The following is a 15,620-nucleotide window of genomic DNA, read 5'->3' as shown; positions in this document are numbered from 1 at the left end:
GGTCTACAATTTAAAAAAAAAATTTCATGAAAAACAGTGGATCACTTTTGGTACAGAAATCTAGACCTCAGTGTAATGCTCAGGTGGTTAATAAATGTGTAAACAAAATATACCTCTCCTGTGCCATATGCAATATGCTTGTGATGATGGACTAAGGTGAGTTAGAAATGGGGAGGGGTAGTCAAAATTTGGTGATTGGCTTTAACCATTGTCTACCATAGCACATAAACAAAATTGCAGCCTGACAATGGGAAAAGCTAGAAGTTACTACAAAGTTACAAAGTGGCAGAATTTTCATAAATTGACCAATAGAAAATTAGTTATCCTGCATCTTCTTTAACATGGTTCCCATTGTGTACAAGAATTTTGTTTTTGTTTTTTTTACATTATTATCAGATCATGACACTTTTTTGGGGCACTTCCTGTTTACTTGTATGTACACTTAGTCCCTGTCTTCTGATGCAGACTACAATTAGCCATTCCAACACACATTACACAGCCAATGACCACTGTTGTCACCATCATGAAATCTATCCTATAAAAATGCCATGAAATAATGGCCACATTAAATTGATAAATAACGTGCAAAAGGCTGCAAAAGATCAGGAACATTAAAGAAAATTCAATAAGTGTTTGTAAAACGGCAACTGTATTTGGCACAAAGTGTTTTTGGAAACCATTACGTCATACACCCATAACAATTCTCCGCTAAATGTCTGCCACCAACAAAATGGCGCTTGTTTCTTTCAACTAACTTTATTGTTCGGATTGTGTCGCTGGAGTGTGACGCTTTTTTTAGGCGGAGTTATGAGGCTAATGGCGTCGGGAAGGCCTAAGTCCTCTCAGCCACCGAACACTCGGTTTTTGCGGGACCAGTCCGGGCGCTGCTGTCCCTTTCTCACCCCTTGACCGCCCACGCCTCCCCGGTTTCTCTGGGCGCTTCTCCTCTGCATTTTGTGTACGGACCCCGCTCGGCTTGCCTGTGCCGTGCTAGGCCTCGGGCTCAGGTAAAGCGCGCGTTCGGGGCTCGTCACAAACCATAGGCGGGCTGGCAGGGTAAATAATGGGCCGTATTGCTGCCGGTCGAGACTAGGCACGGCTTGTACCTATCCTGGTGACTAATAATGTTGTTTTATTACTAAGTGGTAAAGTTCAGTCACGGAAACCTAATGAGGTGAAAGTTGTATGTGACAGACAGCTGTATGACAGAATGTATACATAGAGTCCTGGACTGGGGTTTTAGGCCTGGATACAGTGTAGTTATTGCAGCCGTAACCCATAGCAACCGGGAGCAGAACAGCAGACAAGTACATTGGAGATGCATCTTGATTTAAGTTTATGAGAAGGGTTTCTGCAACATATTAACAGCCCATTCCATATTAGTGCTTCTCATAAAATTCACATTGGTCACAGGCACTTCTAATGATTGGGTGACTATGCTGCATTTGCTTGGCCTTTAGGAAGCATTGTCACCCACAGATGGGGGCTAATAAACTGTTTAAAGCATCATGGGATTTGTAGTCCCTGGTTAAAGCTGCACATCACCCGCTCATGGTTCTTGTGCAAGGGAGCACAATAACGCTGTCTTATATACCAGCGGTTGCCAACCTTTTGCACCTCACAGACCACTAAATTCATAATTTTAAATTCCACGGACCATTATGAATTTTTTAAAAAAGATAAATACATTTGTAAAATAATGAGCTTCCTAATGGTGTCTGACAAGGACTGCGGAGGCTCTGATTCATTGATCAGCTCACGGTTAAGTGAAGTATTACTATTGTTACTATTATCTTTAGTTGCATTATCTTTGGTATTACTAACGAAATGTAAAATGTTTGTTTGCTTTTTCCCCACTCATTATGGGTTTATTTCATTCCTAAGACCAAACAAGAAATGATAATTATCAAAGTCAATCAGTTTGATTCCATTATGTATACCAGGTAAAGTAAATACGCAGTTAAGGTCATACTTACCTATAAAGTCACCTGAGAAATAAACAAAATAAAAAAATCGGATGGTAATCGGTATTGGCGGAGTGGGGTGACTGTTGTAATAGTGGAAACAATACTGAAGTGTACGACTCAGCAATGGTTGCCTCATACAACTTAAAGCATACCTAAACTCTGAATTTTCACTTTACATAAAAGGGTAGACAACCCTTTTATGTAAGGTATAAATTCTGTTTGTTTTTTTTGTTTTTTTTTTAGTGCAACTCCCTTTTTTTGAATTAAAAAAAAAAGGGTGCAGCACCACCCCTAGATGCAATTGAGAATGAATGGGAGCGCAGAGCCTCCCGAGTTACCTACGTCACGCATTCCTATAGGCTCTTGGGTGCTCCTGCGCATGCCCGAGCATCTCAGGCATGCACAGAAGGCGCGCTTTCATCAAAAGGGAACAAAATGTTTTTTTCCCCCAAGTCTACGTCACCCATACTCGCGCCTGCGTCATGTGACCTAGGAAGAGGAACCCGGAAAAAGATGGCCAGGGTGCTAACCTCTGAGCCACTATGCTGCCTGTGCCTTCTGCAAATAACGTCCACCTCCTGCTGACTTTTTGTATTTTGAGTTACATACATACATAATCACTTGGATGACCGCAAACCGAAAATATTTGTTTGGTTTTATTTACAAAGATGGAAAGGGATGTGTGGGTGAGGACACCTTTGGTACTGGTTAGTCACAGCAATCTTAAGTTTTCCATCATGCACCCATTTTCTCACTCTTTTGGGCTCCAGTTAAATGCACATAAATACAGAGTGAGCGAACAGCCTTGGCAATTCCATACAATAGATAATGCTACCGTACCCCCAAAAATTTAGTCAAAGGATGTAAATGTTGCAAAGAGTCTATGGATATCATTTTTAAAGTTGATCATTATCAAACAGATGAAATCATCCTCCTCAAATGTCTGAGTAGAGTCAAAGTCTCAGCACAGGGATACAACTATATCATTTTTGCAAAAAGCAGCATTTTTTAACTTTTTGTATTGGTACGGGCCTCCAGCACTTCCTCACCTGCGTAGTCCCCTTTGTTCTGATTCTCACTTAATTACAAAGGGGACATCTTTCTGAAAAAGAAAGACTTTTACTATTTGCACTTCACTCTTGTACAATTTTACATTACTTGCCTTTCCTTAGCTGAAGTCAGTTAATTTAAAGGTGGTTTCAGTAAAACTTGCCTGTGCTTTTCTTTATTCTGTAGTATTATTAGAAGTTCTGGCAATGCATATGTAGGCTTTGCATTAGGTTTTTATGCTTCATTGCAGGTTCCTTTTTTTTTCTCCTAGGTTAACTGTATGATTAAGAACCTGTGGCATTTCAGACCAGCGTGAAAGGGCTCCTGAGAAGCACTGGTCCTGGTGTATGTGCATTATCAGACCTATGGTGGTTTTCGTTGTAATCTAGAAGTGAAGAATCTTCTGTGAGTTCAAGATGGCGACTGTTCCAGTGTACTGCTTGTGTCGCCTTCCTTACGATGTGACAAGGTTTATGATTGAATGTGATGTTTGTCAAGACTGGTTCCATGGCAGGTGAGTGACACGCACAATGTCAGAATGGTATTGGATGCATCCAACACAGCAGAACTTAACCCAGTTTAACTCGCCTGTCCCAGCTTTGTCCTGGGCCTTCCATCTTCTTTTTTTATTTTTTACTTGATTGCCAAGGCAGGGTTGAAGTCATTCAGACCTAGCACCCACATGATGAGCTGTGCATGTGCAGCTCGGCAATTTTAACAGTTGAAGAATACTCATTGCATAAGGGATATCACCTCCCTTATTGTGCATTAAAGACCTGTCTAAACGAAAAATGTTAAAATGAGTCTTTAGTTTCATTTTAAAGTGGATTTGCAATTAGCCTATTGCAAACAACATTTAGGTTCCCATTCAATGTTACATTGTATTGACAAGATTTGTGGAAGTTTTCTTATATTAACCATCTCCTTTTCTTTGCAGCTGTGTTGGAGTAGAGGAAGAAAAGGCATCAGAGATTGATCTGTATCATTGTCCCAACTGCCAGATAACTCATGGGCCATCTGTCAGTAAGTTAGAATTCAGTGGTATATATATTTTTTTTTTTATGTCAATAGAAACATGGGGCCAGCATTACTGACCACCATCTGAAAATACCACAGTATTCTCCCCAGAATTATTTTTTAAGCTGGGTGGGAAAAAACTAGGTAGGTGGCAGTCCCTGTATTATGACCCAAGTTGTTGGCACTATACCTGTTGTCTGCCAAATTACAAAATATTTATTCATCATGAAGTGACTTCTCTAATCATTTCTTTGTTTTTATAGTGAAACGTCGACGAGGGCAATCTAAGCAAGAGCCCTCTGTAAACAAAGAAATTGGAAAACCTGTGCAGACAGGCAGTGCAAGTTTCATAAAAGAATTAAGAAGCCGGAATTTCCCCAGGTAACTTTAAGCTTTCATTCATTGCTTTCCATGTGTCATTTCAGAAAGGATTTTTTTTAAAAAGTGTTTTAATATATTTAAAAAGTCTGCTTATTTACTGGATTTTAGATGGGTCGATTATTTGTTCTGATGTTCTGATGATCTCATTCAGTACATTGCAGAATTTACTGATATCACAGCTTAAAAAAAAAAAAAAAATTTACTTGCCAAGGATTTTTTAATATATTTAGTGTATTTCAGGTCTGCTGAATCCAGAAATTACATCAGTTTCATTGAATTGGCTCTAAATCTTGTGATACAGGAACCAGAATTGACAATTTTACCAACAAAAAAATGTTACCACAGCATAATATTATCAATCTTTATTTACACCAATGTTTTTCATTTTATATATTAAATGTAGCGTTATTTTCATTACATTTTCATTTGCCCTTTTTATATTCATACATTTTCTTTTTTTTTTCTTCAAAAATAGGTTGTTTAAATGACCCTAATGTTTTTTGCTACATTTGTGGTGAATATTCTCAGCAAAAACAGAGAAAAAACATTACAGCATTTGTGAAACAAGCATATCTTGCATATTTTGGTATTAAACTGGGGGACCAAGATAAGTATTGGGCTCCCCATATGGTATGCACAACTTATGTAGAGTGTCTACGTCAGTGAAACAATGGAAAACTGAAAAGTTTGGAATTAATGCACCAGTGGAATGGCGAGATTTGTAATTTTTGTGCTTTGAATGTAAAAAGGTTTTAATTGTTACAAGAAAAACAAGTGGAAGTACCCTGCTTTGGAATCAGCAAGATGACCTGTGCCTCATGGTGCTGATGATACCAGTGTTCAGTACACTCCCTGATATTCCTGTATCCGACATGGAGGATATACAGGGTTTGGAGTGTAATCCAGGAGTTAGCAGTGGAAGTGAATATGAAGGAAGCAGTTCTCCCAAGAACTGACCTAAGTCTTGTTAAAACAAGCATCTGAACTTTTAGCATCCAGGCTAAAAGAAAATAAATGTCTGAGACCAGAAGTTAAAATAATGGTTTATAGGACAAGAGAGGTGACACTCCTACCATATTTCAGTGAAGATGGAGACTTGGGCCCTGATTTATAAAAGCTCTCCAAGGCTGCAGAGAATACACTTTCAGAAGTGAACTGGGTGATCCAGAAAACATGGAATGGATTTTTAAAAATCATTTGCTAGCAAATGTTTTGAATCCTGGACCCAGGTCTATTCCAGGTTTGCTGGATCCCCCAGCTTCTCTGATGAAAGTGTATTCTCTCCAGCCTTGGAGAGCTTTCATAAATCAGGGTCTTGGTGTACTGTTGTAACATCCCTGGACTACTAGTCCACATGAGAGTACCAGAATACCGAGCAGAAGACTGGCGGTCACTCAACAAAACTTAATGTGAAATGTGAATGTGAAAATATCCAAATGGTCTTTATAAAAGCTTTTCTATCATGAATACCAATGGTAAACTTCCTACTTGGGCAGCAAAGTGAATACACAAAGTACCCATGTTTCATCTGCTTGTGGGATAGTAGAGCAAAGCAGGATCACTGGAAAAAAGTGACATGGCCTCCAAGGGAAAAAAAGAGAAAAGCTGCAGGGAATATCATTAATGAGCCATTGGATGACAAGGAAAAAATAATTCTGCCTCCACTACACAATTTGGGATTAATGAAGCAATTTGTTAGAGCTCTGAACAAGGACAGTGATTGCTTCAAATACATTTGTAGATTCTTCCCTGGATTGAGTATTGAAAAATGAAAAGCAGGAATCTTTGATGGACCCCAGATTCGGAAACTGATAAATGATTCCAATTTCACAAGTTACGTGACTGATACTGAAGCTTCTGTCTGGCACAGCGATGTCATGGTTGTCAAGAACTTCTTGGGTAACCATAAAGCACACAAATATGAAGAACTGGTACAAAACTTGCTTATAAGCGTTAAAAAGTTGGGTGCTACGATGAGCGTAAAGGTACACAATCTCCATAGCCATTTGTAAAAATTTCCAGAAAACCTTGGTGATTTCAGTGAGGAACAAGGGGAGAGGTTCCATCAAGATATAAAGGTGATGGAAGAAGGGTATCGGGGCAGATGGGATAGACACATGATGGCAGACTACTGCTGGAGCCTTCAACCTGATTGTCCTGATCATCAGCAGCACAAAAGGAAATCATACAAACTGGAGTTTTTTAATGACTTTTTTTGTGATTAGTTCTGTAAATATACTGAATATAGAATATATTGATATTAGGTATTTCAAAAATGTAATTTTCAGCACTGAATCCCTACTCCCTATCTCTCTTTCCATCTCCCATGCTTCATGTATTACCTCTTTTTTTGTATCTCCGGTATGGTTATCCCCCCCCTCTGTCGTTTTCTTTTTTTTTTATTAAAAAAATAAGTCCGATTGAGTTCTCCTGGACTGAAACATCTTCAGTGTGTACAGTGCTGATGTTAAACATTTTTTCTTTTATGTCGGTTGATCCCTAATGTTTTTATATGCTGGATTTTTGTGCAACTGTATTATTTGTGCTTTTTTATACTGTCTGTAACCTGTAATGTCCATGACATGAACCTTCTCAATAAAGTTTAAATGCAAAAAAAAAAAAAAAGAATTGTATAGGCAGGGTAGAAGTTTAATTTTGCTTAATTTTCATGTTTGATTAGTTTTCTATGAGGTTATTATTAAGATCATTATTTAAAAAACTAGAGCCAATCTAGCAAAACCAATACCCTATTTGGAATCTGTGCATCAAACATAACTTAAAATGACTTTATTCTGTTGGTCAAGAAAATGTTTGTTGACCAGTGTTTTACTTAATATATATATATTTTTTAAATGTAACCTGCCTAGACCACACTTGTATAATTTTAGTGAAATAAATAGATATGGTCATCACCCCTGTTCAGATGTTATGCCAAAAAGCTGGGGTGGCATTTTTTTTCTTCCAGCATTCTTATTAATATTACCCAGCAGATAGGATTATTATACTGCTGCTCCATTACTCCCTGAAATTTTCATCCTTCCTGGTCCTGATATCATCTGTGTCTGCAAAGGGCCTGGACAACTTTCCAGTTTCTGCACAGGCATTCTAGGGCTTTTAAATATACAATATACTTTTTACAATTCATCCTGTTTTCCTACACTGGCCAGCTATGTTTTGAGACCTGTTATGTAGAGGTGGTAAAACAAGGCATGGCACTTGTAAGTTTTGCAATGCAGTTAGATATATTGTATATTTTTTTATTAAATTAATTTTTATTTATTAAAAAAAATTATAGATATATATAAATATAGATAGTACATTCAATTGTATATGGTTGTTAAGATGAAGAATCCTTTCTTCTATTTTTTTTGTTTTGGTTGTCTGTCAACCTGGTTAAGACAGTCACAGTTTAGAAGGTTTCAAATATACTTTCCCCTGATCATGGGATCTCAATGAAGGCAAAAATACTGCTTGGGGAGATGAAACATTTTTTCAGAGCATATTCACACCATAATGCATTCCCCTATATATTTTCTACTCTTGGTTCTGACTGTTGTGTTTGTCACATCCAGCGCAGATGAAGTGATCCTAAAACCACAGGGGACTCAGCTGACTGTTGAGTACTTGGAAGAGAACAGCTTCAGTGTACCAATCCTGGTTCTGAAGAAAGATGGGCTTGGGATGACCCTTCCTCCTCCTTCATTCTCAGTGAATGATGTTGAATATTATGTCGGTAAGTGAACTTGCTAAATGTCAATGTCTAATTGCACCCAAAAAAAGATTGTAGGCAGAACATGTGTAGATTGCTTGTAGGGTCTGTAATTGCAGGGCATATTGAACCTTTCTGTCTGTGGCGGTTATGACTGTTGCCATGCAGGAAAGCAAAGTGGCAGCATTCCAGGGTTGTCTTTCAAATGCATCCTATATACAACTTGCTAACTTACCTACTCTATAAACAACTTGTCTTTTGTCTGTTTGAGCACACTATACATCTTTTTATTCTTTATTATTTTTTTTTCACAGGAGGAGAGAAAGAGATTGATGTGATTGATGTGGTTAGACAAGCTGACCTAAAGATGAAGCTGAAGGATTTTGTGAAATATTACAACAGCCCCAAGCGGGAGAAAGTGCTCAATGTTATCAGCTTGGAGTTTTCTGAAACAAGGTTTGTGGTCTATCAAGTTTCCTAACTGATTTTGTGTTTGTTAGTTACCTTGTCACTCCACAAAACACTTCCGAATCATGTTCTGCATCTGATAACCTTTTGAGTGGGTCATATTCCTGATTTCCCCTGTCCCCCATGCATGCCGTCATTTAACCTGAGGCTTTTAGAGCTCATGTTTGAAATCCCCATGCATTCCAATGGGCTAATCCACACTAGGACGTTTCCTTTAGGCACGTTTTTGAGCGTTATCTTAAACGTTGCTTGCAACGTGTAAAAAAATTAAAACACTGGGTTGAAACTGGAAAACGCCCCAAAAGGCAGGTAAATGCTTCAATTTTTTTAAGCATTTAAAACGACATAGATGTTTTTTTGCGTTTTGAAGGCAAGCTTTAAAACGCTAATTAAAGTGCATAAAAACACAGTAGGAACGTTAACATGTGTTTTTATAAACGTCCGTGTAGACCCAGCCTTACAGATAAATAATAACAGTTTGGGATTGTTTAACTTTTTTCTACTTTTCATATGAAATTCTTATTAAACATTCAAAATTTACACGGTACACTGATGACAATGTTGTCACATAACATTATAAAACCTTTGCAGAAATGATGCATGAAATAGTGATGTAGTTATTTGTGCTTTTTCATTTTCAGGTTGTCAAACCTTGTTGAAACTCCAAAGATTGTTCGCAAGCTGTCCTGGGTGGAAAATCTGTGGCCAGAGCAAAGTGTATTCGAAAGACCAAATGTGCAGAAGTACTGTTTAATGGGAGTCAAGGACAGCTATACCGATTTTCATATAGATTTCGGGGGGACGTCTGTCTGGTATCATGTTTTAAAGGTATGAACTGGTAGTTCCTTTAAAAATGTCATACTAAAATGATTATCTAGTATTTATATTGTATAAAAATATAAATGATACTAGCTCCCTTCCAACAGGTAAGGTTTGGTTTAAATTTACCAGGGGAAAAAGGGTACATTAATGTCAACTGGAGATTGTCTAATGTACTTTGAATGCAAAAGTATTATATGTGTACCCTGCAGATATGTTAGTTTTATTTTCTGTGACCCTGACTTGTGACCAGTCAAGATCAAGTGTCTCATTACCTGTCCTTTTACAATACAAATCCTGCCTGCTTGTATTTTTACTTGTAGAACTATAGTTCTGCTTTAAAGCAATTGGAAGTTTTAGTGGTGTCTTTGATAATTTCCACTGTACTTTCTGCTCCAGATATTGGGGATAGGGTTTGAAAAAATTACTGCTGCTAGAGCTGTACTACCCAAAAAATGAAACTATTAATTTTTAGAAACTGTAAAGCTTAATCACAATGTATTATACTTGAGAAGTAAAAACTTGTATTTCCATTTGAAATGACCCAAAAGCTCATAAATGGGATTTTATTTAGGCACTCTAGAAAATACTTTGAACTCCACATTTTTTTCTAATGAAGCATTATTAAATGCCAATTTATACTAATATTTTTAATTGGTATTAAAGTCAATTAATGGAATTTGGGAGGAAACCGGAGTACCCGGAGCAAAACCCATGCAAACACGAGGAGAACCTGCAAACTCTATGCAGATAGTGTCCTGGCCGAGATTCGGACCTGGGACCCAGCGATGCAAAGGCCAGAGCGCTAACCACTGACCCACTGTGCTGCCCATGTTGATGTGTATAGTCTACCTAGATGTGGGTCATTTAGAGAAGTGCATATGTATAGTATGCTAATATACCAAGTGCTGTATACTACAATACACAAACTTTTTTTTTTTTTGTTTGTTTTGTCCCAGGGAGAGAAGATCTTCTACCTGATACAGCCTACAAAGTCCAATCTGGCCTTGTTTGAATGCTGGAGCAGCTCTTCTAACCAGAATGAAATGTTTTTTGGAGATCAGGTGGACAAGTGTTACCGATGCCCAGTAAAGCAAGGCCAGACGCTCTTCATCCCCACCGGTAACTATAATATGGCATTTCTATTTTCCTTGATAAGATTATGCAAAATGCACATACACATAGATGTGGTTCCTCAAAGCCCTCTAGGTATAGATAAAAGCTATCCTTGTGGGTGGGCTCACTAAGCTCTCCCCCTCATGCTGTAGGATTTAAATTCTCATTTTTGTCTAGGTAAACATTAAAATGCAATTTGCTCACCTTATCTCATATAGGTTTCTTCCTCTCATTGACCAATTCTCCAAAGCTGCTTCCCTAAGGTTCTCATTCTGTGGGTTGCAGGGCTAAAATACAATGCATTATCAGTAGGCCAGCATTGTAAGTAAGATTGCTCATCTGCAACCCAGAGCGTCGGAAAGAAAGTAAGCTTAATGGCTGCCAAGGGAGTGAGGAATGAGGTAAGTAAAAAGTACTTATTACTAATATTTTCACTGAAAATAGGCTTTTAACCTTTGTAGTGCAGGGGTAGCCCGAATAAGGTAGTGTTTTTTGTTTTTCCCCAGCAGTTCAGCGTTATCTGCCTATCATTGTTTTTTCTATTAGAGTATGCCACTGCTATTTTGGAGCACTGGATTGCTTTACATTTGTTAAATCCTTGACTTTTGACAGGCTGGATTCATGCAGTTTTGACCCCAGTGGACTGCCTGGCTTTTGGAGGAAATTTCCTGCACAGTCTGAACATAGCAATGCAGCTCAGGTAGGTGATTTATGAAAAGAAGCAGATCAAAGCATCCTGCACACATACAGTGGTGCATCTAAAGATGATGTCCAAGTACAGAGTGTGCAAAAAAAAGTTTCTACTTTTGAAGGTTTGCTCAATTTAGGCCTTGTGTGACATTTCCATTTACCATATTGTTCCAGTATACACAAAGGTGTATTGGGAATGCAAAGAAAATGCAGCCTGCAGCAATAAGTCACTCTTAAAGTAACCATAAATGCATTTGAAAAGTTCATGATACTTGTAAATGCCCATTATTGCTTGCAAATACCCCTTAAAAAAAAAAAAGTAAATACCTGCGTAAACCAGGCTTTGTTGCTCTGGTTGCAGCAATCCGCAATACAAGTAGAGTTTACACTTTAGCTGGTTGAAGGTGGTTTCCAAACCAAATTTAAAATCTACTAGACACTGATTGCACTTGCATTTCCAAAGATGTCTTTGTTTTGGTGTCTCAAGTCCAATAGTGGAAGCCCAAGAGTTGTAGTTTTAGGGGTTCTATTTCTTTATCCTCTGTGTTATTGTCCTACCAAAACCGTTACTTGAAATTTCAGAATGTTTTGTTCTGTTTTTGTACAGAGCATATGAGATTGAAAAGCGGCTGAGTACTGCTGATCTCTTCAAGTTTCCAAATTTTGAGTCAATTTGTTGGTATGTGGGAAAACATTTACTGGACACATTTCGTGGTAAGTCATTCTTCTTTCTGCTATTAAAATCACCTGTGTACTGTTTTCTTTCACCACCTTACCAGTATCTAAATACAGGCAGAGCTGTTTAGAGATGCCGTTTTTACTACTCTTCTAAATGAAACAGAAGGGGTTTGCTGAAGATTAAGGGGGTTATATCTCTCCTCTGGTTGGTGCTGTCCAAACGAATTTCTTTTTTATTGGCTTCCTCCCTTTTTGATATGTGTGGTTCTGCTGGATGCTGATTTCCTATTCATTCGACCAGTTTAAATGGGTTTTGCATTCCATTAGACGTATATAGAAATGTTAAACTTACTGTCCCAAAGAAAAGCCTGTGAAGACAGACCTCTTTCTTCAATCAGTATGACCAATTGTTGACCTTACGAAATGTTCACCCCAAATGGTACAAGAGACAAAGATCTTTTAATAAAGGCAACGCTTGCCTCCTGTTGCATTATGGCCTTTAAGAGACCTTTTCCTTCTTATAAAATCCTGAATGTTTTTTCATTCTGTACCCATTCATTATGTATTTAGGTCTGCGAGAGAACAGGAGGCATCCAGCTTCTTATCTGCTGCATGGAGCCAAAGCACTTAATACAGCTTTCAGGTCCTGGACCAAGAAAGAGGTAACCTATTTAAAGCTGAACTTTAAATCTTTATCTTCAGTCTTGCACTGTTGTAGCGGCTTTCTACTGGACTGATAATGCTTTTTCCAACTTCTCTGCAGCCTGAACTTCACAATGGGTATTAGAAGCTGCAGCAAGTCATGTACTTTCCACCTTACCTCCTAGCTGGAGGACATCCAGCATCATCTAAACTTCTTCTTTTCCCTAGTCCTGTTGTCTGTGGTTTCCCCACATATTTTTTGATTTTTAGTTTTGTCTTTCATGGAGGCTTAGGATCATATCTGGTTGTTAGTCTGAATGCAGTCTGCTTAGAAACTTATATTTTAGACCATCATAATATTATTCAGGCATTTTGATATTTTCTTACCTTCAAAAGAAAACCCACTGCTTGTATCAGAGCTAAAGGGTTCTAAAAAGAGTACTGAGCTCCCTGACAGTTCCTCCCTTAAGTTGTGATCTTGCATTGCATAGAAACACAGAGACCTAGTAAAATAGCTGGGTCAAAATAGGATATAAAATAAGGACTGAAATGTTTTATTTAAAAGTGTAATTGCCTGTTAATGAAGGGGAAAGGGAGGAACCAGGAAACGTACAATTTCGGCAGATTAAACTTCAGCTTTGAGCTGTGCCGATTTGAGTTTAGCTGAAATATTAATATGCAGAAGAGGAGAACGAAATGCATGAATTGCCTGTAATTGATCCATCTGTTTCTTCAAAGATTATTAAGACATGGCTACAATGTTTAAACAGACTGATTTCTCAACAGAAGCTAATGATGCTTTTACCTTTCTATAATTTCTTTGCAAATACAAGTTTCTAATAGTGATGCAGTGATACAGTGGATATATACAAAGCTTCAGTAACTGCTTTTTGTTTTGCAGGCATTAATGGACCATGAGGAGGAAATTCCTGAGACCATAGTTACCTCTCAGCTCATTAAGGATCTGGATCGGGAAATCCGACTAATGGAGGTAGGTTTACTATTTTTATAGGTTTCCTACTGTGAATATATTCTATATACCTTGCTTGCAATTCTGTACATTTCACCAGGATATCTTTCATCAAAACATTGAGAAGACTGGAAATCCTTTGGGTATGGCAAGAAGCCCCATGACAAGTAATTCGTCACCTGTGAAAGTGTCTCTACTGGCTAAAGGTCCTAAGAAAAAAGTGACCAAATCCAAAGATTTTATGAAGAAAGGTGGAAGATGGGGTAAAGATGGTCAGGATAATGATTCAGAGCTCATCGATATTCAAAACCAGAGGAAGGCCTTTATTCACAAGAAAGAAATGGTATGATTAACACCACATTTACTGTAGGATACTCGACACGTGTTTCTGTATTTGTTTTTAAAGAACGTCAACCTACCCTATAACTTGCTACATCTTCTTTATTTGTTCTCTGTAGTCTAACTGTTAAACAATTCTTTCCCAACTCTTTTCATTGGCTATGAACTAAAGAGTGGTAATAATTAAAATCAAAATGTCTATTTTCTTTGTGTCCTTTAATTCAGGTTGATGATGATTTATTGGATGATATTGATGAGAAACCTGATAGTTGCCTACTTGACTCAGAAATGGCAGACAGTAAACTGCGGTTAGTTTTAGCCAATGGTGCAAATCCAAGGTGAGATGATCTTTTATTTATTATGACAGCATTGTTTGTCAATGTCACCTAAAACTGTATGAGACTAAATTTAGTAAGGCTGGGTACACACATGCAATAGTTCTCGTCCAATAATCAGCTCAGGGCCAATATCAGACAAGAATCTAGCGTATGTACAGGGCTTGTCGTCCATCGTCCGAATGACCGTCCTGGCAGATCCACGGACAATAGACGACGAACGTTCGTAAAAAAAAGTGAAGCAGAAAGAGCGCAGTGGGATACCACTCAGTTGATCTCCCTTCCTCATAGAGCAGAACGGTGCTGTATGTACAGCACTCGTTCATGCATCGTGCAGTGGTTAAGCCGCGTACACACTTCCAATTATAGTCGTTGGAAAGGATCTTTCACATTCCTTTCCAACGACTATGCACTGCACAATGCATGAACGAGTGTTGTGCATACAGCACTGTTCTGCTGTATGCAGGAGGGGGGGGGGGGGCAGCGACGGAGCGGCACCTTGCTGCACACTCTCCCCCTTGCCTTATCGTTTGCCTTTCATCGTCCCTGGACCCACCAGGGGTCGGACGATGAACGACGCGCGCTGTACACACTCCAGATTCTCGCATGATATCGGCCCTAAGAGATTTATTGGGCGAGTACCATTGGAAGTGTGTACCTAGCTTTAGTCATTGGAAAGGATCATGAAAGATCCTTTCCAACAACAATTATTGCATTATATGTGTGTACATAGCCTAACAAAGTTGTTATAGTTTTTTTTTGTGCTGGCCAGCTTGTCCCGGGAATAGATAACTTCAGTGTTTTTTTGCAGGAGATAAGATTGTTGAACCATTAGCCATTATCTGAAATCAGCTGTGCTGGGACAAATTAGTGGTTAGGGGAGGCGATGCTATGGTCACATGTTTGGCTTTGAGGTTTACCTCAGACAACAACCAGTCCATCTCAACTCAACACAATTAAACTAAAGACATATATTGGCCAATCATTTAGAAATATCCTGTAATTGCTAGCTGCAAAACAATTTAACAATATGCATATTCATATCATCTATATGGCAGGGATCATGGTTAGTTACCTCAATATATATATTTCTTTTTTAATGTTTAAAAATTTTAGATTTATCTGATTGAGTTAAAATGATTAACAATTAGATATTCCAACATAAACCATTTTTCCTTAGGACGACAGCCAGACCTACCATACTGAAAAACGTATGACGCTCTCATTTCCAAAAAATATTTTGAGTATAATTAATTGCGCTCCAGGCTAAAAAAAAAAAAAATATACAGTTAGGTCCATAAATATTTGGACAGACAACTTTTTTTCTAGTTTTAGTTTTGTACATTACCACAATTAATTTTAAACAAGTCAGATGCAGATCAAATTCAGTGGGGTGAACAAAAAGATTGCATAAAAATGTGAGGAACTAAAGTCTTTTT

At 38.1% G+C, this 15,620-nt stretch overlaps 1 protein-coding gene across 4 annotated transcripts in view; it reads left to right on the top strand.

Moving 5' to 3' along the window:
- The window catches only part of PHF8 (PHD finger protein 8), a 41,739-nt gene that overhangs the window by 9,186 nt on the left and 16,933 nt on the right, over window positions 1–15,620 (top strand). For 2 of the 4 annotated variants that reach the window (XM_072430728.1, XM_072430730.1), the window contains 13 exons: window positions 3,289–3,531; window positions 3,955–4,040; window positions 4,298–4,415; window positions 7,988–8,148; window positions 8,439–8,580; window positions 9,234–9,420; window positions 10,371–10,533; window positions 11,140–11,227; window positions 11,825–11,931; window positions 12,466–12,557; window positions 13,439–13,528; window positions 13,608–13,850; window positions 14,072–14,184. In XM_072430728.1, coding sequence (XP_072286829.1) covers window positions 3,434–3,531; window positions 3,955–4,040; window positions 4,298–4,415; window positions 7,988–8,148; window positions 8,439–8,580; window positions 9,234–9,420; window positions 10,371–10,533; window positions 11,140–11,227; window positions 11,825–11,931; window positions 12,466–12,557; window positions 13,439–13,528; window positions 13,608–13,850; window positions 14,072–14,184 — 1,688 coding nt within the window. In that variant the 5' untranslated portion in view covers window positions 3,289–3,433. Of the gene's footprint in view, window positions 1–794; window positions 1,008–3,288; window positions 3,532–3,954; window positions 4,041–4,297; window positions 4,416–4,645; window positions 8,149–8,438; window positions 8,581–9,233; window positions 9,421–10,370; window positions 10,534–11,139; window positions 11,228–11,824; window positions 11,932–12,465; window positions 12,558–13,438; window positions 13,529–13,607; window positions 13,851–14,071; window positions 14,185–15,620 lie in introns of those variants that run through there. The other 2 variants (XM_072430727.1, XM_072430731.1) reach the window with 2 other exon arrangements.

This window comes from Pyxicephalus adspersus, chromosome Z, assembly GCF_032062135.1.
Source record: "Pyxicephalus adspersus chromosome Z, UCB_Pads_2.0, whole genome shotgun sequence".
In the NCBI taxonomy this organism is placed as follows: domain Eukaryota; kingdom Metazoa; phylum Chordata; class Amphibia; order Anura; family Pyxicephalidae; genus Pyxicephalus; species Pyxicephalus adspersus.
The sequence above is the reverse complement of the archived record's forward strand: the minus strand, read 5'-3'. Positions and strand labels throughout refer to the sequence as shown.